Source organism: Mustela lutreola, chromosome 3 (genome assembly GCF_030435805.1).
Source record: "Mustela lutreola isolate mMusLut2 chromosome 3, mMusLut2.pri, whole genome shotgun sequence".
Taxonomy (NCBI): Eukaryota; Metazoa; Chordata; class Mammalia; order Carnivora; family Mustelidae; genus Mustela; species Mustela lutreola.
The window spans coordinates 1,214,000-1,235,382 of record NC_081292.1 but is presented as its reverse complement, the minus strand read 5'-3'; the positions used below and the strand labels follow the sequence as shown (position 1 = coordinate 1,235,382).

General features: G+C 63.8%; 1 protein-coding gene across 10 annotated transcripts; it reads left to right on the top strand.

Annotated features, from left to right (window-relative positions):
* The first annotated feature begins 10,945 nt into the window (after nt 1–10,945).
* Nucleotides 10,946–20,699, top strand: RHPN1 (rhophilin Rho GTPase binding protein 1). 10 transcript variants are annotated; one of them, XM_059168743.1, is made up of 15 exons: nt 10,955–11,115; nt 14,086–14,201; nt 15,274–15,405; nt 15,750–15,825; nt 16,277–16,453; nt 16,927–17,051; nt 17,165–17,331; nt 17,617–17,666; nt 18,009–18,165; nt 18,241–18,360; nt 18,737–18,931; nt 19,364–19,440; nt 19,640–19,786; nt 19,925–20,086; nt 20,406–20,699. In XM_059168743.1, exons 1-15 carry the CDS (start codon nt 11,035–11,037, stop codon nt 20,565–20,567), a joined length of 1,944 nt encoding a protein of 647 aa, XP_059024726.1. In that variant the 5' UTR covers nt 10,955–11,034; the 3' UTR covers nt 20,568–20,699. The 10 variants fall into 10 exon arrangements, with proteins under 10 accessions (XP_059024719.1, XP_059024718.1, XP_059024717.1 ...); XM_059168739.1 differs by having other exon boundaries at nt 17,473–17,666; XM_059168742.1 differs by having other exon boundaries at nt 10,957–11,115; nt 16,376–16,453; nt 17,473–17,666.
* Nucleotides 20,700–21,383: the final 684 nt, after the last annotated feature.

Below are 21,383 nucleotides of genomic sequence, written 5' to 3'. Positions count from 1 at the left end.
AAATCTGAAATAAACATACTTCATGTGAACACGAAGTGCATATTTTTTAAATATTTTATTTATTTATTTGACAGAGATCCCTAGCAGGCAGAGAGAGAGGAGGAAACAGCCCCGCTGAGCAGAGAGCCCGATGCGGGGCTCGATCCCAGGACCCTGAGATCATGACCTGAGCCGAAGGCAGAGGCCTTAACCCACTGTGCCCCCCAGGCACCCTGAAGTGCATTTCTAATTAACAAGATGACATGCAAATTAAGAAAGGCTCAGGGGTTAAAAAACGCAGAACACAGCAACACAAAGTGCGGCTTTCAAAATGAGACGCTGACAGCAGCTAGAAGACCCAAACCGCATGTCCCCGCATCTCCCCCGATTTTCTTTTGGTTTGGTTCCTTCGCTCTCTATTTCTTGGAGTTTCTGGCCTCCTCTGCTCACCGGCGTCTTCTTCCTTTAATCAGAGAAATGTCTCCGTGGGACTCCCAGGGGGAGAAGCGCAAAGCCAGCCAAAGCCAACGTCGAAACAATGTCTTCGATGGGAAGAAACACAAACTGCACAGAAGTGACAGGATCACCCCCTCCGTCTCCTTCCCGTTTGCCAGCCGGGCCCTCGCTCCGCAGCATCTGCGTGGGTCGCCAGCGCACACCCCCTTCCCATTCCCCGGGCTGCAGGCAGGGCTCAGGCAGACGAGGCGACTACAGGAGCCCCGCCAGCTGGTGAACAAAAGTCACAGCCCACCCAGCCAAGGCCACTTCTTCCCAGAAGTATCCTGCCGTCTCAGGAGCGCAACTTTCTCGTTCACGGAGAGCGGCTTCCAGTCAGACACCGGACCAGCTCGCACGGCCCCTCCTTTACCTGTAACTGCATAGTCCCGACTGTAAGAAAGCGCAGAGGCCTGGGCAGCGTCTGGAAGACCCCAGGGCAGGTGACAGGTCAGCTCTGAAGGTGAGCCGTGACCCATGCAGCCAAGAGGAGAGCAAAGGCGCACTGCCCCCGAGTCTGGTGGCACGGACAGTCCGCGCAGCCATTCTTCCCCGTTCTCACTGTGCTGAGTCTCTCCGGGAGCGTGCGGGAAGTCCAGCCAGGCGCTGGGAACGCGGGCTCAGCCCCGCTGACAAGAGCCTGGGAGCCAACTCGAGCTTCAGAAGCATCAGACCAGAAGAAAAAGGGAAAACCCTGTAAACTCACAAAGTCCCAGGATTACAGGGCGTTACCAGCACGGTGCCAAGGAGGAGGAAGGCACATCGGGGTCACGAATGAGGGGCCGGGAAGACCGGCTCCCTGAGGTCAGCCAGGCGGGACCGGCAGGGTCCAGGGCAGGAGGCCCTTTACGGTGGAGGAGGACGGGGGCGTGGGGTGGGCCGTCATCGTCCCTGGGGAGGGGAAGCCCTGGGGGCGGGGCGGGACTCCCCCCACCTGGGCAGGTGCAGGGGCAGGGCTCGGGGGCGGTACCCGCGCACCCCCACCCGCCGCAGCAGGAGCGGCAGGGCGCGGGGTGGTCTCGCGGAGGAGAGGGTAAGGGCGCACGAGCAGGAGGCACCCTGAGCCGCGGCACAGCCGGGGGCACCGAGGCAAGGCCGGGTCAGCGGCGGGAATAAGTCACCCAAGGCTCGGCCTCCTCTGGGCCCCGCATTGGCCCCTGCACACTCAGACCGGGTCCCATCCCCCGTGCGGCTCTGCCAGGCTGCCCGGAGCCCCCACACCCACCGCACCTACACCGCCGGCCAGGCCGCGTCCTCGCGGTCGGTCCCACGCCCGCGCCGTCGCCGCCGGCACGCGCAGGCCGCTGCCGCGGGGGCCTCTGGGAAGGCCGGTGGGCGCATGCGCAGCTGGCGGAGGCAGGAGCCTGCGCACGGCGCCCCGCCCCCCACGACCCCCGCGCCGTGCGGGCACCCGGGCGGCGGAGCGGCGCGGACACCACGCTGCCTTCCGGAGGCCCAGCGGGCGATGCTGGAGAGAAGCTCCCGGAGCCGCTGTCGGTGGCCGGGGCGCGCCGCGGGCCGGCCTGCGGGGCCTGGGCTGGGTGTGGGGCTGCGCGGCAGAGGAGCGTGTCCTTCCGTCGCCCCCAGAGCGCGGCGGCGTGGGCCGGGCCCGCGGAGACGGTCGGGAGCGGCGTCCCCCGGGCGGCGTCGGGAAGGCGGAGACGGACTCCGGACGCATGCGCTGTGAGCACGAGGCCGCCGCCGGGGCTGCAGAGGGTGGACAGCGGGGGGTCCGCGCGCGCCGTGGGGGGTCCGCGCGCGCCGTGGGGCGCGTGTCCGACGCTGGCTTCGCCTCGCGGCGCGCCGTGCAGGTGCTGTGTCGGGAGGTGGGCCCAGGAGGCAGGGCTGAGGGAGCAGGAGCCCCGCAGGACCGGGAGAGGCCAGGCGCGGACCCGAGCACTGACTCACGGGCTGCCGGAGCCCCGCCGCAGGTCCCAGGTGCCCGCAGGAGGAATCGGGGCGCGTGGGAACAGCCAGTGCGGAGGGCGCCTGGCCGGACTGTGTCGCGGCGACTGTGGGAGTGTGTGTGCCCGTGGGGGACAGGGGTCGGGTGGGGGGAGGTGGCTGCTCCGGTAGCAGGGGCACCGCCATGTCTGGTAACAGAACCACTTTCTTCCTCTTTTTCTTTTTCTTTCTTTCTTTTTTTCTTTTTTTCTTTTTTTTTTTTTTTTAAGATTTTGTGTATTTACTTGACAGAAACAGAGAGAGGGAGCGCAAGCAGAGGAAGAGGGAGAAGCAGGCTTCGTGCTGAGCAGGGAGCCGGATGCGGGCTGGATGCTGGGCTCCATCCCGGGACCCCCGCATCCCGACCTGAGCCCAAAGCAGATGCTTAAGGACTGAGCCACCCACGCACCCCCCACTGGCATTTTGGAGATGACTGGGTTGGGCGGGCAGACGGCTCCGGGCCGGGAGGCCTGCAGGCAGCGGAACACCGCACCGCGGGAGACAAGTGAGGGTGCGGGGCGGTGGAAACTAGGAGCCTGCAGGGTTCTAGTCCGTGGGGCTGGCTGGGCCGGCGGCCTGTCTCCTGACCCTCCTGGCCGGTCACAGGAGAACCACCTGGAAACCATACAGAGGAGGCCAGGACGGGCTTCTCTGCGTTACACTTGGATCATTTTATAGGTTCGGTACGTTTGTGTGAGATGATTCAAGATGCCGTTTTCCCGCCTTCTGAACAAATGGACGTTAAGTAAATAGCTGTCCTCCTGCTTCGGGGAGTAACGGCCTGACAGCAGCCTCCGTGGGGCGGCGGGCCTCACTCCGCCAGCAGCGCGAGCCGCCCGAGCTTTGCACAAAGGTGACATGTCATCTACAATTGTGCCTGGATTTGCGCCAGGCCCGCAGAGCCTGAGCTCATTCGATTCCGAACGCCACGGGAACAATAACCAAAAAAGGGTACCGTGAAGGCAACATCTATCATACGCCTCTTAAAAAACCTCCTTGTCAGCATCAGTGACAATGGCATCACCACTCAGTCACTAAGATTAAAAATTAGTCATACGTGGAAAATAGAAACAGGTTTTCAGGGAGAAGGAAGCTTTGGTTCCACTGAATAATGCCCCCTTTTTTGCTTGGTGGAGAAATGATGCATATTTTCTGATGATACATTTTTGCGGGTAGCTGTGTGTAGGTGGTCCCAGATTTGGGGTAAAAGGCTTGTTCTCAAGTGACTGGCCAGACGAATGTCAAGGGCACTTCATAAATTATTTCCCAAACTGTCTGCCCATGGGGTGTCCTGTGGTCACGTCAGAATTCCCTCCATCTAGAATCTGAATCTTTCTGGCTCATGTCACAAATGAATTACAGTTTTGGGGAATTAAAGGTTTTTCTTTGCCGCCACGTATCCCGAGTGATCGGTATGGCACAATCATTATCCAAGGCCTCATTTCGCTGTCCCGTGCCCTCTCACCCCTGCAACCTCCCCCACCACAGAGCCCCACCCTCCTGCCACCACCTCTGTCCCTCCGAAGCCCACAGTCAGTGGGGGACCTTGCTTCCTTGGTCATCAACACACAGAAACAGTCCACAGGGAGCCACAGCACCCTCCCAACCCCACAGGCGCCATGCCCGCATCCCCCTTTCTCTGCCTTCTGTTCTGTGGTTGGACTGTTAGTACTTTTGCCAAAGGCCTGCCGGCTCTGTGGGCACTGCGCCCCCCTCCCGGCCCCACGGCCAGGGGTCACGCCAGTCCTGTGCTCCCGCCAGTGCAGAACGCCCCAGACGTGTTCTCTTCCTGCGTCCACCTCTTCTCCAGCTCGCTTTTGATTCCAGTCAGAGCAGCCTTTTGTCCACGCCCCCCGAGGAGTCTCCCGGAAGGGTCTGCGGCACATCCGTGACCCGTCCCTCCAGCCGTTGGCAGCATGACTCGAGGCATCAGCAGTCCTTGGACCTCTGCCCTTGTCCAGCAGTCCTTGGACCTCTGCCCTCCCCAGGTCTCTGGGTGCCGTCGGGCTCAGTCCCTGCTGCTCTGGGCTGCCCTGCTCTTCGGGACAGCTATGGTGCCCCAGCAGGGTTGCTTTCCACCTGTCCGCTGCCCTCCAGAGCGCCCTTCCGCGTCCAGCCCCAGGCGCTTCTTCAGCAGCAGGAGGCATGGCAGAGGGTCCCGGGGAGGTCTCCGTGGTGGAGGACATGCAGATGTTCCCTGCGGTCAGGCCAGTGCGTGCCTGAGTTAACGCTCAGGAACAGCCCTGGGGCCCTGGCCTGAGCCCTGCTAGGGATGGAGCCATTCCCCACGGTGGCCAGAAACAAAGTCCGCGGGGCCGTACGGTTCTGCAGATTTGCAAGGGCAGTGATTTGTGGCCTCTCCCTGTCTCCTTGGACCTCATTCCCGAAAAGTGCCATTTCCACAGAGGCCCACAGGCAGGGCTCCTCCCTCCCTCGCCATGTGCACACCCGACCCCTTTACACCCAGGACAGAAAGAGCAAAAAGGTGGCCTGGGAAGTCTAGAGAGCGGTGGGCCTGCAGAGCCCCTCCCCCTGGGCCCCGTGGGCAAGGCCCCCTCTTGAAGACGGGAGCTTGAAGTTCTCACGAGTCCCCAGTGGCATTTTGTATTGTGCCCTGCAAGCCGCCCTCCCAGTGGCAGTTCCCACTCCCGTCCAAATGACTCTCACCTTGTCTTCAAATAAGAATAAACACGTGTGTCTGTCCTCTGGGGCCTCTGACAGCGCTGAGCTGGCCCCTGACTTGGGCGGGATTGATGGCGCCATCTCGCTGGGAAGCCGGGTCTCGGGTGATGCATCGTGTCTCACAGACACAGAATTGGGGATAGTATTTACAAACAATTCATTCTTCACGTTCTGCTGATTCTCCTCCATCGTCCCTTGGCCTCCGCCCACCGCTGATGGTCGGAGGTGATCACTGCCATTGATTGAGGCTTCCTGTGGTCCCGCAGAGCCGTGTCTCCGTTTGTCACAGACAAGGGACTTGCACGCAGCAGTACATCACGCTCTCTCCGTGCCTCACTGTTACTTGCTTTTCAGTTTATGTCGTTGAGCGCGGGTGTGTGCGGGAACAGCAGACTCGCATCGGGCCGGGGTGCGGACAGGTAGACGCGTGGTCACATGGTCCGGCTTCTCCCTGATCCCTGGGCCTCCCGGCCTCGCAGCAGGGAAACACCAATGTAGATAAACAGGGTCAGCACGGTCACCTAATTGAGACCTGGGACGGGAGAGAAAGTCACAGAAGTCCCCCTACTTGCTTGACATTCAGGACTGAACCAAAAAACCCAAACCCGGAATTTTCAGCACTTCTGGGGACAGTCCTGGAAGTGGCCCAGTCCCAGCGTGGGGAGGATTTTCTAGAATTGGCCGCTTTCACCCTACTTCTCTACCTATACCGGTAGCTTGTGACCTCCAACGGCGTCTCGCACGGCCAGGAGACGGGCTGCTCTGGGCAGACGGTGCTGGACGGTGCGGGGCCCCGGGCTGCGTGCGGGGCCCCGGGCTGCGGGCAGGGCTCGTTGGGCCCGCCCGGTCCTCCTGGGGGCCGCGCAGAGGCTCGGGAAGGAGAGCACGTTTCCTGCAGGCTCCACGGCCCGCGTGCTCATGTTCACGTCGAGAGCCTGTTGGGCTTGGGTTTGCACATATGATCTGTGCGCCCGTGCGAGGCCGACTCACCAGCCCGTGGTGTCCCTGTCGTGGAAATCCCCGTGGAGGCCTTCGTCCCCCTCCAGCCACCGACCGGCCGTCTGTCTGCCTTTTCTAACCCAAGTTCTCCGCTTTCTCGTTCCCCTTCTCTCGTCCCCCGCCTTTGTTTAACCTCAGAAGCACAGAGCGCATTCTTGCTGCATTCTTGCTGCGACAAGTGTGATGACGGAAGCGCGGGGGCGACCTCAGCGGGCGCGGTGGCCCGTTCTGCCGACAAAGACGTGCGTCTGAGCCTCCTTCCTCATCTTTCTTTTTAAAAATACTGATGCGGGGTTCCTGCCCCGCACAGATGTCCTCTGAAGTCTGCGCTCTTTGCTTAACGATATGATGCAGTCTGCCTCTGAGGTCATTACATACAGCTTTCACTTTATTTTATTGTTTTCAAATATTTTATGTATTTGTGACAGAGAACCTGAGGGGCGGACACAGCCTCCTGCGGGGGCAGCTCGCTGGCACCGGCCGGCCGTGGGGTCCTGGACTTTGCGGCCTGGCCTGGGCCCCGGGGCCCACACCTGGCGCCCTCGCTCCTCCGCAGGGTCCCACCTGTGGGTTCTGCCTCCTCCGTGCGCAGCCTGGCGTGGGCTCGCTGTCCCAGCCGGGCACGGACAGAGCCCTAACCTTTCCTCGCTCCGTCCGCGGTCACCTTCGACGGCTCTGGAGTTAGTTTGGCGGCTCCGTGACTTGGGGCTCCCCTTTGTCCTTTACTGCACGTGTTGCAGTTTCTTCTCTCTCTCCTTTGTCTTTCGACCTCTTGGTGTTTTGTTAGAAATATTAAATCTCGGGTGCCCCGGGGGGCTCAGTCGGTGAAGCGTCTGCTTTCGTCCCAGGTCATGGTCCCAGAGTCCCACGATCGAGTCCCACAGCGGACTCCCTGCTCAAGCCGGGAGGCTGCTTCTCCCTCGGCCTCTCTTTCTCGGTCTCTCGTGAATAAATGAGTAAAATCTTTTTAAAGAACAGAAATATTAAATCTTGATATTATACAATCTTTTCCTCTACGGTGTCTGGATTTTCTGCTTCAGGGTCCAGCGTTCCCCCAGCCTGAGGTCATCCAGGTTAACCCCTTTTTCTTCTCACGTCGTTGGCAGTTTGCTTGTTTACGTGGAAACCTTTAAGCCCCATCTAGGGAGAGTGGACGCTTTTGTAGTAAGTAGGTATTTCCTCAAGGTGCGTGGTACAACCAGGGTCAAGTGTGGTTTTAAGTTGCTGAGTAAAACTGTACGTCGTGCAGATCATGTCATTGCTTCTGAAGCTCCCTGCTAGCCGTCAGACGGTCTTGCCGCGCTTGTGACTGGAAATGTTCCCGATTCCTATCTTTCAATCCCCAGCCGCGTGTGCATGTTTTAAGCAGTCAGTCTTTATACGGTGTCTTAATCTGCTCTGCCCCATAACACAATACCACAGGCTGGGCAGCCTACAGCAACCGGAATTGATTTGCTCACAGTTCTGGAGGCTAAGTCCAAGGTCAAGGTGCCCCTGCTTCAGTTTCCGGGGAGGGCCCTCTCCCTGGTTTGCAGAAGGCTGCCTCCTCCACGTGGGCCTGCCTGCTGGGGGCTGTAGGCTCTGCTCTCCCTTCTCACAATCCTGCCATGGGGCCCAACCCCCCACTGCCTCCTCTAAGCCTAACCACCCCCCACCCTCCCAAACACTGTCACTTTGGGACAGGCCTCAACATATGAAGAGGGGGCACAGTTCCATCCCTAACATAATTAGCTTGAAATGAGCTACCTTATCAAGTTCTGTAATTAGTTCTGATTGTTCTTTTGGCTGATATTCCTGGGATTTCAAATCACACAATCATGTCACCTCAATATAAAGATAATTTTGTCTCCTTTCCCTAAGATTTAGTTTTCCTGCATCATTATTATTACCATTATTATTTTTTTAATTTTTTTAAGATTTTATTTATTTGACAGAGATCACAACTAGGCAGAGAGGCAGGCAGAGAGGAGGAAGCAGGCTCCCTGCCGAGCAGAGAGCCCGATGTGGGGCTCCATCCCAGGACCCTGAAATCATGACCTGAGCTGAAGGCAGAGGCTTAACCCACTGAGCCACCCAGGCGCCCCTATTATTATTATTACATTATTTCCTTAACGAGAACTACAAAGCCACAAGGAAGAACAGTGGCATGCAGACCTTGTTCCTGATTTGAATGTGGATGGTTTAAAGATTTCCGTGTGTAATACACTCACTGTCTGTGTTTGATACAGTCTCTATGAAGGTGGGCTAGCCCCTTCCATTTCCGTTGTACCTAGAATTTGTCATAGAATAGCGGCTGAATTGTCCCGACATGCTGGGGGCCCGTGGGGATGCCCACGCAGCTTCCCCTCTGTGAGTCTGAGTTCCCCTTGGCTGGCGGGTTCCTGACGCGGGGCCTGCTCGGTCTGGCCGGTCATGCATTCACGCTGCGGGACCTGATTTGCTGTTACTTATGTTCCTGCTGTGTCGTGTTGGGACACTTTCGGCCGCCAGCATCCGAAGCCCGATGTTGGAGGAGTGACTGGGATGGAGAGGAGCCAGAAACCAGAGGAGGTGCCGGGCCCGGGGCCTCTGCCACGCTCAGCATGTCCATGCTTTCCCCCGAGTCCCAAGGTGACCACACCGTTCTCGGCACTGCGCCTGTAGCGACAGCGTCCGGAGGCGGGGAGACACGGTCTCCTCCCACGGGGCTCTCCCACGTGTCCTCGGAAGACTACCCTCTTGACCAGCTGAGTCCTCAGCCTCTAGGTGCAGATCAGTGACTGGCAGAAGGCCTGTGGGGACCACTGTGGCTCACTGTGTCCTCCTGGAGTCTGGAGAGCGAGTCTGAGTGCTGTCCCCGGCCTCTGCCAGCAGCCCCTCCCCGTGGTGCCCGCTCCCTTCCGTTACACCCCAGTGGTCTACACCTTCTGGGGCTGAGCCTGGCCATCCTTCCCTGGACAGGACAAGAGCCTGGGAACGGGTACCCTGCTCCCTGCTCCCCAGGCGGTCTGGGGACAAATAATAAACATGTCACTCCCTGTGGCTGAACTGCTGTGTCCGGATCCCACGCAGTCAGAGGCTGCTTGCTGACGCGACCTCTGTTCGCACTGCTGGGCCCTCTCGAGGACTTGTCAGCGTTGTTTTCCCGAACTCTCAGTATTTTTGCTACATGACTGAAGCCAAGTTTTAATCTTTATTCGTTTCCTCTTTGTACTTTGTGAATTGCTGTCATATATGCCCACACGTAGGTATAGGCAGTAAACCCACCTAAGTTTACAGAATTGCCTTGGGTTTATTCCATTTCTTTTATTTAATGTAATTTACTTTCCAGTTACATTATAGGTAATGTGCAGTTTGTGTTCTAACTTTCTTTCCATTCAAACCTTGTTTTAGAATGATATCCTCACTTCCAAATGTGTATGTTTTCCTTTGAATGTTTTTTGTTGCCAGTTTCGAAACATTCGCCGTCTAAAACACAGGCTCTGGGATGACTTCATTACCGAAGGTGCCCGGGGTCACCATGCACAGCCTTCTGCTGGAACTGCTTAGCGAAGAAGCAGCCACCCTCCCTCCGCCAGGGGCAACCCCTGTGACGCTGGGGCTGGTGAATCCCACGGTTCTGAAGGACATGCTTCTGCTCCCGGAGGTCTGTTTCCTAATTTCAGGGTTCCTCAGGAGGACGGAGTGTAAGCAGGTCTCCCTGCACTTGGCCTGTCCCTCCACCTTCACCTCTCCCCTCCTCCTAACAGAATCCCGTGGTAACTGCCCCGAGGTCAGGATGCCAGGAGGACGTCGGATTACACTATTAGGACTGCAAAAGGAATGCACAGCCAAGTCAGCTGAGTCTGTGATTACTTTTTATTTTCCCTGGAGTTACCGGCTGTCTTGTTTCGCTGCTCTCCTGTGTCAGATGGCCGGGGCCGGCCAAGCGGCTTAGCTTACAGGTTTAGCTCCGCCACTGCAGGCCTCGGCTTGCGTGGGGGTGTTGGGGGAGCGAGCCCGCGGGTCAGCGCCGGGATGCGCGTGGGGGGACAGCGAGCCCGCGGGCCGGCGCCGCAAGGACCCCGGCGGGCGGGGAGGACGGAGACCCGGTCTTCAGCGAACCCGAGGAGCACCGGCCCGCCTGCTGCTTGTGCGTGTGTCTCTGCCCCCACGAGAGGTGTGCGTGGAGGGAGGCGAGCCCCGCAGGAAACCCGCGCGTGTTCCGGAGCCCGCGGACCCGGGGAGGCTCTGGCGGGACGCGCGTGGGGGTCCGCCGCCGGCGCAGCCCCGCAGGGAGCGCGGGTTCTGGACGGTCTGACTCCGGAAGCCGGGTCTGCGGGCCAGGCTGGTCCTGGAGGCCGAGTCGGTTCTGGACGTCGGTTGTGCAGGCCGGTGCCGCGAGGGAGGCCGGGGTCGGGTTCCGGGACGAGCGCGCGGGCGGGGCCGCGAGCAGACGGACGGCGCGGGGGCAGCGGCCACATCCCTCGGACGCGCTCCTCGGGGGCCCGTCGCTGGGGGGCGGCACCCAGCGGCGCGGCGCACGTCCGTGGGGTCGGCCTCAGGGAGCCCAACACGCAGGCGCGTGGAAGGTCAGGCGGGCGCAGTTTGGAAGTTGCTTTTCTCCTTTTTCTCTAACTTTCCCGCACGCTGAGCGGCGCCGAGGCGCATGCGCAGTCTGAGCCCTTCCCGGCCGCGCGGCGTCGGGCCCGGCGGTTGCCAGGGGCAACCGCATTCCCCGGGGACTCCACGGCCGCGTGGGCGGGGTCTGGCCGACCCGAGCCCGCCTCCCTCGCGCTCTGGTTGGCTGCGGCTGCTGTTCGTTGGAGCCGTCGCGGCCGCCGGTTGGGCAAAGACGAGTTTCGCACGCTCGGCTCGGCGCCACGCCCCCTCAGCCGGCCCGCGCCCGCCGCCCGGGAGGAGGGAACGGCGGGGAACCCGGCTTCCAGGCGGGCACGGCCCGAGCGGCGGGCGGCGATGATCCCTGAGGAGAGGCCGGACGGCCCGGGCGCCGGCCAGGAGAGCGCGAGGCTGCAGGAGGCCGGCGGCGTTCTCAAGGTGGGTGCGTCCGCGGGGCGGGGGTCTCCCGGAGGCGGGGTCCGGGACCCCCAGCGTCGGCTTGCGGGGTCGGCGGCGGCTCCTGGGTCTGAGCGCGCGGCGGGAGTTGCGGCAGCCGCGCTCCTCCGCTCTCCCCCGGAGGCAAGCCGGCCTCCCTCTGGGGAAACTGAGGCGCGGTGAGCGCTCGCTCCGCGGTGCGCGCCTGTGCTGGCCTCCTCTTGCGGGTGCGGGGCTCGTCCTGTGCCGCCCAGGAGCGGGGGGGAGCGCAGGTGCAGCTCGGTCTCCGCCGCCGCTCCGCGGGGCTGGGGGGCGCTCCGGGCCCCGTTCTGGGGCAGGTGCTGGGCTCTGGTGTGTGACGGACCGTGGCCTCCGTGCTAGGTCGGAACCCCCATTTCTCCTTTCCTAGCTTTTCCCTCCGCGGGGCGGCTCCCCTTTACCCTGGGCACCTGGCTCTGTGTTTGATGAAACTTTCCATGGCGGCAGGCAGGCAGCCCGAGCCTCCCGGGGGCAGGAAATGGCCGCAGGACTCCACAGCTGGACAGTTCGCCCTTTTCTCACTCCCCACGCGCTCCTCCCCCTCCGCGGTCCCTAACCCTGGGGCCCCGACTGGGACCGTGGACCCTTTCCAGGAGTACTGGGGAAGCTCTGCAAGGTGGGTGGGAGGTGGAGACCGGGGGGGCCTGTGCTGGGAAGGAGGGCGCCGCCCCTCTCTGCAGCCTGGAGCTTAGGCATTCCCTGGGGGGGGGTGTCACCAAGAGGCGGTCACCATGTTCATACCACGCGCGTGAGGAGTGATACAGGGCTCAGAGTAGCTTCTGGCTCGGAGGCTGCAGGCCTCCCCACTTCCAGCACGTCTCTCCGGGAGCACTGGACATCAGAGACCAGACAGTGGGGATGATGACAGCCCTCCTGAGCTGATGGGCTCTGCCTGGCACATGGACCAGCCCCTATCCGGGCAGGCGGTCATGGCTGCTGGCCCAGAGCCTGCTGGAGCTTTGTAGTCGGACTTTCGGAAAGGGGCAGATGTAGCTTCGACAGTTGCCTGCTTCTCCCTTCCCAGGTTCTCAGGCCTCCTGGAGGGGATGCTGCCCAGGGAGGTCTTCCTTGATTGATCATTCTTGAGAACGCTGGAGCCTGGGGGAGATGTTGAGTCATGGTCCAAGTTGGCCGTCCGCCGGGAGCCTTCAAGGTGGGAGGGTGGGAGGCCTTCTTTAGGGGGACCCCTCCTTGAGGGCACACCCCAAAGGGTGTGAAATTGCCCTGTGCTTAACAGTGGGGGGCACACCGAGGGGGGATGCGTTTCCTCCAACATGAGGCAGACGGCGGACGCTGCAGGAGGCTGGTCTCAGCACTGCTTGGAGACACCTCCCTGTCCCTGTGTCAGGATGGGGTCCTGGGAGCCACTGGCCTCACGCCCACTGGGCTCAGGGGCCGTGTGACCATCTTTGGGGACGTTGCCCAGAGAAGGTGCATTCTGAGAAGTTCTTCCTGGCTCCAGGGCTGGCAACTGTCCCATACAGTAGATCCCTAAATGGCCAGGAGGCATGGTCACGTAGGGTCCCGAGAGCTGCTCCAGCTCCCCGTCCTGGCTCCTGCGGGGACCCTCACCTTCCCTGGCTGGATCCTCCAGGCACCCGTCTGCAGCATCTCTGTGCCTAGGGACCCTACATCTCTGCTTGCAGCTGCTGCATGGCTTTCCTGCCCCGGGGCCCCGAGACACCAGCAGCTGTCAAGATTGCCCCATACAATGAGGAATCATGGCCAAGGTGGGCAGTGGGCAGTCAGGAGGCCTGACCAGCTGCCTGGGAGCTGAGCGGCCCTGGGCCTGTGCTTTGAGCATTTGCCCAAAGGGATCCCACCAGTGAATAGCCCTCTGGGATGGAGCCCATCCCAGGCTCAAGGTGCACCAAGCACCCCGGAGAACAACTGGGCTGGAAAGCTTCCAGCGTCCTGTAGGCAGCCTCCTTGCCCTTAGCACCTTGGCAAGATCTAGGCTAGGGCGTCCCCGCATGGCCACGCCTGAGCTTATGCCAGAGTTGTGCAAGAAGAGTGAATCGTGGCGGTTATGGAATGAAATTCAGAAGTGCAGGAGGACGCCGGGGGACTCAGTTAGCTAAGCGTCTGACTCTACATTTCAGCTCAGGTCATGATCTCAGGGTTGTGAGATCGAGCCCCGGTCACGCTCCACACTCAGCAGGGCGTCTGCTCAAGATTTTTCTCTCCCGGGATGCCTGGGTGGCTCAGTGGGTTAAAGCCTCTGCCTTCGGCTCCGGTCATGGTCTCAGAGTCCTGGGATCGAGCCCCACATTGGGTTCTCTGCTCAGCGGGGAGCCTGCTTCCTCCTCTCTCTCTGCCTGCCTCTCTGCCTACTTGTGATCTGTCGAATAAATAAAATCTTTAGAAAAAAAATATTTTTCTCTTCCTCTGCCCCTTCCCCTCTCCGTGCGTGCCTGCAGGGACTCTCTCTCTCTCTCTCCCGCTCTCTCAAGTTAATACACATATTTTAAAAGATTTTTAAAATCACGTGCACAATCCAGGGAGCTGCAGAGGGAGGAGGAGAAGCAGGTTCTCCGCGGAGCCCAAAGCAGTTTGAGCCCAGACCCCTGGGATCACGATCCGAGCCGAAGGCAGATGCTTCCCCGACTGAGGCACCCAGGTGTCCCTAAGTCTTTTTTAAAAGTACAGAAGGCTGTGTGGTGAGCAGATGGCCCCCTCCTGCCAGCGGCTTCCAGAGTCCCATGGCACTGGTGCTGGCCCCACAGAGTAGGGCCACAGCCCCAGCCACGGCCCCCACCTGCTACGTTCTTCCCGGCCCTACTGCCCTCCTCGCGTCCTCCTGCCTCCGCCAGGCCTGAGTTGGCCGCTGCCATCAGTGGGGGCTGCGCCTCCCCCACCTGCCAGAGTCTTCTGGCACGTGGGAGCTGTTGGCAGACCCTGGCCCGGCGCCTGTCACCCTCAGCCTCTCCACAGGGCTCCGACCCGCTGGCCCAGAGCCCGCATGGGCACCCACAGAGCCGCAGGGCCCGGGTCCGCCAGCAGATCACCAAGGAGCTGCGGATGCGGACAGGCGCCGAGAACCTGTACAGGTGCGTGCCAGCGGCCACCCCCGTCGCTCAGGAGGGGGTGCCGCCCCCGGGCCCTCAGCCGGCCGGGCCTGTGCTGGGTGATGAGTGCAAGGCAGTGACCCACGCAGGTGCCCACCCTTGTGGTCTGGCTTGGGAGAGGGCCACGGGAGCGGATGATGATGGCCGTGGCAGGCTCCCAGGAGAAGGGGCTGGGCCTCCCACCGGGCTCTGGGGCGGCGATCGGCAGAAAGCCTCACAGGCCACCTGGGCTCCTGCCTTGCCGGCCCTCCCTGGCAGGGCTCAGCTCAGGGGCTGGCGGGGGCAGGTGTGTGGTGTGGGCGCCTCTGATTTGTATGTCGTGGCCCACAGGCACCGTTCAGGCTGAGATCTGACAGGTGTCCCAAGGTTGGGGAGCCAGGAAAGTGTCCTGTGGGCCGAAGGGGCTCATATCCACGAGAACGGCGGCTGCACATCTGCTCAGACCTTCACCCATGTCTCCTTCAGCCCACTCGGTGGCTGAGGGCCCGGGAAGGTGGTCCGACCTGCCAGACACAGTGCCAGCCACTGTGTGCAGAGCCGGCCGACAGGTTCTGGGACGGGGTTGCTGGGCCCCAAGGGCTCCTCCGTTTCCTTAGCAGCCCTGTGTCCCTGTCCAGGCCAACCCTGCTCTCAGCCGGGCCTTCCTGGGGACCCATCGGCCCTTCTGTCAGGTGCCCAGATGTAGGCACAGAGAGGACCTGACCCCCCACCTTTCCAGGAAAGCCAATTTTGTGTTGCTGTGGAGGGCGAGCCAGAGCCTGCGTCCAGGGAGAGCGGTGGGGGGAGGCCAGAGCCTGTGGCCTGGAAGGTCTGGGTCCGAGGGATGTGCCCTGGGCCGGAGGCGTTGTCTGTATGCGTGGACAGAAATCAACAGCCGCTGTAGGGGGCACTCAGAAGAGAAGAGAGAGGTCATCCGGTGGGCCCTGGGCCCAGTGCTGCCCCCAACAGGGCTGGGCCCGCAAGCACAGCACGCTGGGGGGTTCTGGAGGCCAGGGCCAGGGCCGCATGCCGTCCACCTGCAGAGCTGCGGCTCAACTCACCTTGGCCTCCCCAGAGCCACCAGCAACGCCTGGGTCAGGGAGACGGTGGCCCTGGAGCTGAGCTACGTCAACTCCAGTCTGCAGCTGCTCAAGGAGGAGCTACATGAGCTCAGCGGCGGCCGTGTGGAGGCCGACCGGCCCGAGGGGTGCGTGTGCGGGACACGGCTGGCCCCGGGGGTGTGCGTGCGCGTGTGCACGTGCGAGGACCTGGTTGGGGCCGGGGTTGTGTGTGTGTGCGCATGTGTGTGAGGACACAGCCGGCCCCGGCGGGGGTGTGTGTGCGTGTGCATCCAGAAGCACGGGATCCAGGTCAGAGGCTGAGTGGGAGCAGGTGTGAGGGCACCGGAGCAGCGTCCGTGCTGTAGGGTGTGTGTCGGATGGGAGTCAGAGTCGGAGGGGAGGGGTTCCGTGCAGCTGGGGACGGAGGGAGTAGCCACTGGGGACAGCAGGGGACAGCCTCAGAGACTGGGTTCCATGGCTCTGGTTCCAGCGAAGGCATCACTGTCCCTATGATCCCCCTGGGGCTGAAGGAGACCAAGGAGCTGGACTGGTCCACACCCCTGAAGGTGAGCGCTGACCTATGACCTGGGGCTTGCACCTGCCCTGGGGTGTGCAGGGATCACGGAGGCTTCCCGGTCCAGCGTGTCCGTGGACAGATGGGGAAAGAGGCGTGGAGGGAGGCTGAGCCTGCCTGGGCTGGGCTTGCGGTGGGTGGGGGGGCTGGCTTTGGAGAAGAGCCCCTACAGGGTTGGGGGGGTAGGCATGGCAGAGCCGGTCATCCTGCTGGAAGGCCAAGATGGCAACAGGGTTCCCCTACCCGCACTCTGAGCACCCCACTGGCCGGGGGCCCTCCAGTCAGAGCCAGAGCCTCTGCTGCAGAAAGGTCGTCGGGGTTCATGAGCCAGGCCCCCTGGGGCTGTGCCCAGTGGGCCTCTCACCTGTCTGGTGGTCGAGAGCCCTTGCTGTACAGGGCCTGGCGAGGGACTCTGCGTCCCCAAACCCCGTGTCTGTCCTCAGCCCTTCTCCAGGGGCCCAGGGCTTCCCTTCCACTCCCCGTCTTTGCCTGCGTGGGGCAGGGGGACCAGAGAAGCCTGGCACCTGCCCCTCCCCTACCAGGAGCTGATCTCTGGGCACTTTGGAGAGGACAGCGCCTCCTACGAGGCCGAAATCAGGGAGCTGGAGGACCTGCGGCAGGTGGGTGGGCTCTGCCCCCCCCCCGCTCCCCCTTCCCCGCCCCATCCCACGGCCAGTGGCTAGTCTCCCAGGTCATGTTGAGGGAAGGGGGGTTCCGTCAGGAACAGAGAAGAGGAGCATAGGCATCCGGCGGGCCGGAGTCCCCACCTGGGGCTGCTCTGGGGACAGTAGAAGGCTCGCAGGCGGCTGGTGCATGCGGAGCATGGTCTGTCCTCACCACCTTCTGCCTTCTGCCTTTGGGAACCGCTGCTCTGTGGTCCCTCCCAGGGACCCTGCCTGGGCCTCTCCTGGGCTTTTCACAGTCTCCCGCCCAGAGCGGGACCCACAACAGCCCCAGAGAGGGCCTATCCCCCATCCCCCCAAGAGCCTGGAGCGCTCCTGTGGGGCGGGGACGTCCGAGGGGGCTCCCGGGGCGGGGAGTCCTAGCTGTGGCCTGGCCTGGGTGCCGGGGCCTAGCTGGCACCTACCTGCAGGCCGCCCGGACCCCCAGCCAGAGTGAGGCGGGCCTGGGGCCACTCATGGCCTACTACAACCAGCTCTGCTTCCTGGACGCACGCTTCGTCGCCACTCCCGGGAATCTCGGGCTGCACTTCCACTGGTAGGGCCGGGCTGGGCGGGTGTCCGTGGTCCCCACCGACAGATCCCCCGAGCCCTGGCCGCAACTCCCGACCACTTTCTGTGGGAACACCACCCGGCCTCACCCCGCCACAGGTATGACTCGCTGACAGGGGTCCCAGCCCAGCAGCGGGCCCTGGCCTTCGAGAAGGCCAGTGTGCTTTTCAACATCGGGGCCCTGCACACCCAGATTGGGGCTCGCCAGGACCGCTCGTGCCTCGAGGGCACCCATCATGCCATCGAGGCCTTTCAGAGGGCTGCCGGTGAGGGCGGGCCGCGGTCAGGGTGCCTCTGGGGCATGTGGGGGCGGGGCCGGTGGGATGGCCCCTGCTGCTCCCGGATCCCCCCTTCCTGGGGGTGTGGCCGGGCTGTCCTGCCCGCCTGCTGTGAGCGCCCCTCCGCAGGGGCCTTCAGTCTCCTGAGGGAGAACTTCTCCCGAGCGCCCAGCCCTGACATGAGCCCAGCCTCGCTGTCCATGCTGGAGCGACTTATGACAGCCCAGGCCCAAGAGTGCGTCTTTGAGGGTCTCCTGCTCTCATCCCCTGAAGGCCCCCAGGATTGCTTGGCTCAGCTACGCCTGGCTCAGGAGGCTGCCCAGGTGAGGACAGCGAGCCCTTGTCCCACAGGAGGCCTGGCCAAGCCATGGGGGCTGGATGAGCAGGAGGGCCTGGACCGGGGGTCTGTGCAGGGAAGGGTGAGGTGCCACGCTGTGTCTCCGGCTGGTTCCCAAAGCCGGCAGTTAGGACCCGAGGGTCCTGAGTCCCTGTCCCTGGGGCAGCACCCGTCAGAGCAGCAGCTGGGGCCCAGACTCCTGAGCTGGGCCCGGTTGGGGCATGGGGCGGGGCCTGGGGTTGGGGCAGGTGGAGGCCTGGCCCCAGGGTGGGGAGGGGCGGGGCGGAGGCTGCTGGGTGACCCCAGTCTCCCACTACGTGCGCCCCAGGTGGCGGCCGAGTACAGGCAGGTGCACCAGACCATGGCCCAGCCACCTGTGCGGGACTACGTGCCCTTCCCCTGGACCACCCTGGCACACGTCAAGGAGGAATACTTCCGCGCCCTGGCCCATTACCACGCGGCCATGGCGCTCTGCGACAGTCCCCGTGAGTGCCCTGCCCGCCCGTCTTTGCCCCTTCAAGGCCCCAGCTGGAGGGGCTCACGGCCCGCTCTTGCCCCAGCAGCGGCCGAGGTGGACTTCCCCATGCGGCAGCAGGCCTTACGTGGGCACCCGGCCGCATCAGAGCCAGAGCCGTGGGGCACTGGGCTGCCCCAGAAGCCGGAGGAGCGCAGGAAGCTGGGTGAGGCAGCCTTGGGGGGGGGTGCCCGCCGAGGGGCCCGAGTGCCCCATCCTTCCTGAGTCACCTTGCCCAGGCATGCCTGGTGTCCCGGCCTGTTCCCTGCAGGCCCCCTGCTTCCCTCTTGCCTGTCCGCTGCTCGGGGCCGGCTCCCAGAGCAGGCCGGAGCGAGGCAGGGGGCCTGGGCATGTGCCGGCGCTCGCAGGAGGCCGCTCCTCCGTGGCCCAGCCTCCCACAAGGGGCAGTGCACCCCCCAGGATGGACCCAGAAGCCCTCGCCTGTCCCCGGCTTGCTGCGTCCAGGGGCGGGGGGGCGTGGGGGTCTGGTCCCTGGAGCCAGGTGGGGACCCGAGATGCGAGGTCTGCCCTGTCCCGCACAGGCAAGGCCCACCTGAAGCGCAGCATCCTGGGCCAGGAGGAGGCCCTGCGGCTGCACGCGGTGGGCCGCGCCCTGCGCACGGTCGACCTGCTGCAGGCCGTGCTGACCCAGGCGCTGAGGCGCTCCCTGGCCAAGTACTCGGAGCTCGACCTCGAGGACGACTTCCTGGAGACCACTGAGGCTCCCGACATCCAGCGTGAGCCACCCGGCCCCTCAGGACAGGGGTGTCCAGCGTGTGGGTGCCCGTGGGCTAAAGCCCGCAGAATGGCGTGGCCATTCCTTGGGAGGAGCCCGGGGGCTGTGCTCCCTTGCTCTTGGGGTCTCCCTTGCTCTCGGGTCTCCCCATCCCCAGGGTGGGAATCAGCTGTGGCCCGAAGGCAGGTGTCCACAGGCCGGCCGCCCAGCATCTCGGGCTTTGCAGGAGCAGGCAGGCGTGGCTGGGGCATGGGGACCCCCAGGAGCCCCCGGGGTGGGGGAGGAGGGAGCAGCCAGGCCCAGAGGGTGGCGGTATGCATCGAGCCGGCTGCTCCTCGGGCCGTGTGCTCTGCTGCGGCTGACCCAGGTCGCGGTGCACCCGGGGCTGAGCGTCCGCGAGCCTTGGGCTTTGTCCTGTTCTTTGTTCTTTCAGCTAAAACACAGCAGAAGCCGGAGATCAGGGCGCCCAGCTTCTCCAGGGTGAAGGTGACCGATATCTTTCAGCGGCTGGTGAGCACCCTGTGCCCGGGTCACCGCCGCCCCCGCATCCCGGCATGGGTGGGCTGAGGACCCCGCACAGGCAGCGATGACGCCCGGCCCTGCCCAGTCCCTTAGCCGCACCTGCTCTCTGACCCAAGACGCAGAGGTCGGGTGGGAGGTGTTGGGGTGGCCCAGCCAGGCCAGTGACACCCCCTCGCCCCACTCCCAGGGGCCCCTGTCCGTGTTTTCAGCCAGGAACCGCTGGCGGCTGGTGGGGCCCGTCCACGTGACCCGCGGGGAGGCGGGCTTTGGCCTCACACTGCGCGGGGACGCGCCTGTCCTCATCGCGGCCGTCATCCCAGGGGGCCCGGCGGCGGTAAGGCCCCTGTTCCACCCCCGGGACCAAGGTCCTGGGCTGAGCACAGGCTGCTGGCGTGTAGGGGGCAGACGGGACCGTGGGCAGAGGTGCTGGGTGCCCACAGGGGACTCCCGGACCTCTCCCGTCTCCCCGCAGGCAGCTGGCCTGCATGAGGGCGACTACATCGTGTCCCTGAACGGGCAGCCGTGCAAGTGGTGGCGGCACGCCGAGGTGGTGGCGCAGCTGAGGGGCGTGGGTGACGAGGGTGTGAGTCTGCAGGTGGCCACGCTGCTGCCCAGGGCGGAGCCCCCCGGCACGGTGAGCCCCGGCGGCCCCAGAACCCCAAAGGGCATGGGGAAGAGCAGGGCGCGTGCGGGCGACTCCCGCCCCGGGGCGGGGCTTCTGGGCAGCAGCCCCCCGCCCTCCGCGGGCCTCGTGCCCACACTTGAGGACGCTGGGGCTGAGGAGCTACAAGTGCTGTCCCGTGGCCTTCACCCAGCCCTGTGTGGTGCCCGGCCCTCCCGGGACCCCCGGCTCACCCCTGACGGCCCAGCCACCCCCTCTCCGGTCACTCCCTGGCTGGCCACAGGCAGGATGGGCCAGGGGTGCTGACTGGGATTCATTTCTGTCCCGGCAGCAGGGGCACCATCGGCCGGCCCTGGGGGCGCTTCTGAGGAGCCAGAAGGAGTGTGACTGGGGGGCGCCCACTCCCGCACGGGCCGGCCTCAGGCCCTTCCTTGGCCGGAGCCGCAACGCCAGGAGGAGCCAGGCCAGAGGAAGGCTGTCCCCGCAGCCCTGAGCCGTGGGCCACGCTCCCCCTCCGAGCGCCCGCCCCACACCCCCGTGTGCCTCCCTCCAGCCTGAGGGAACTTCAGGCCAGTTTGCTGCGCTTCCCACCCCCAGTGCTGCCATTAAAGACCATGTCACATGAGGCTTGTGTGAACCCGGTGCTGCAGGCCTGATGCTATACCTGCATGGGACGTGTCGCAGCTGCTCTGGGCAGGGGTCGCTGATGCCAGGACGCTGCCTTGGGGCTACCTGGTCCTCAGTGGGCCCCAAGTGCCCACTGGGGAAGGGCAGCCCCCCACCCAAAGGGACAGGGGTGACTAATAGGGACAGTGGGCTCCTGCAGCACAGATCCTGGCTCCTCGACCCCACACTGCCCCATCCTGTCCCCGTGGCCACACACCCACAGGGCTGGGTCGGCTGCTCACCACGCTGGGCCTGTGACCCCCTCCACGTGCCCTTCCGCTGGCTCAGCCCACCCGGCACCCCTAACCCTGACCCTACCGCCCTACCTGCGCTCTGGGCCCTCATCCTGCCCGACTCCCAGCCCCACGGCGGCTGTCCAGGCCTCCGAGCTCTCCGCCGGGCCTGCTCACCCCGCACCACCCCCAGCCCGCCCAGCTCAATCCACCCCGGCGGAGCCCTGGGGTCTGCAGAGGCCTGGGGCACGGGCGTGGGCAGGGGAGAAGCCCCAGGGTGAGGTGGGCCCGCCTGGGTGTCAGGCAGGGCGCCGGCCTGGCCGGAAGTCTGCATGGCCACCAGGGGGCGGCCCTTGCCCGCGCGAGCAGCCGCTGGAGGCAGCGTTTGGGGAGCCAAGTCTGGCCTTGGG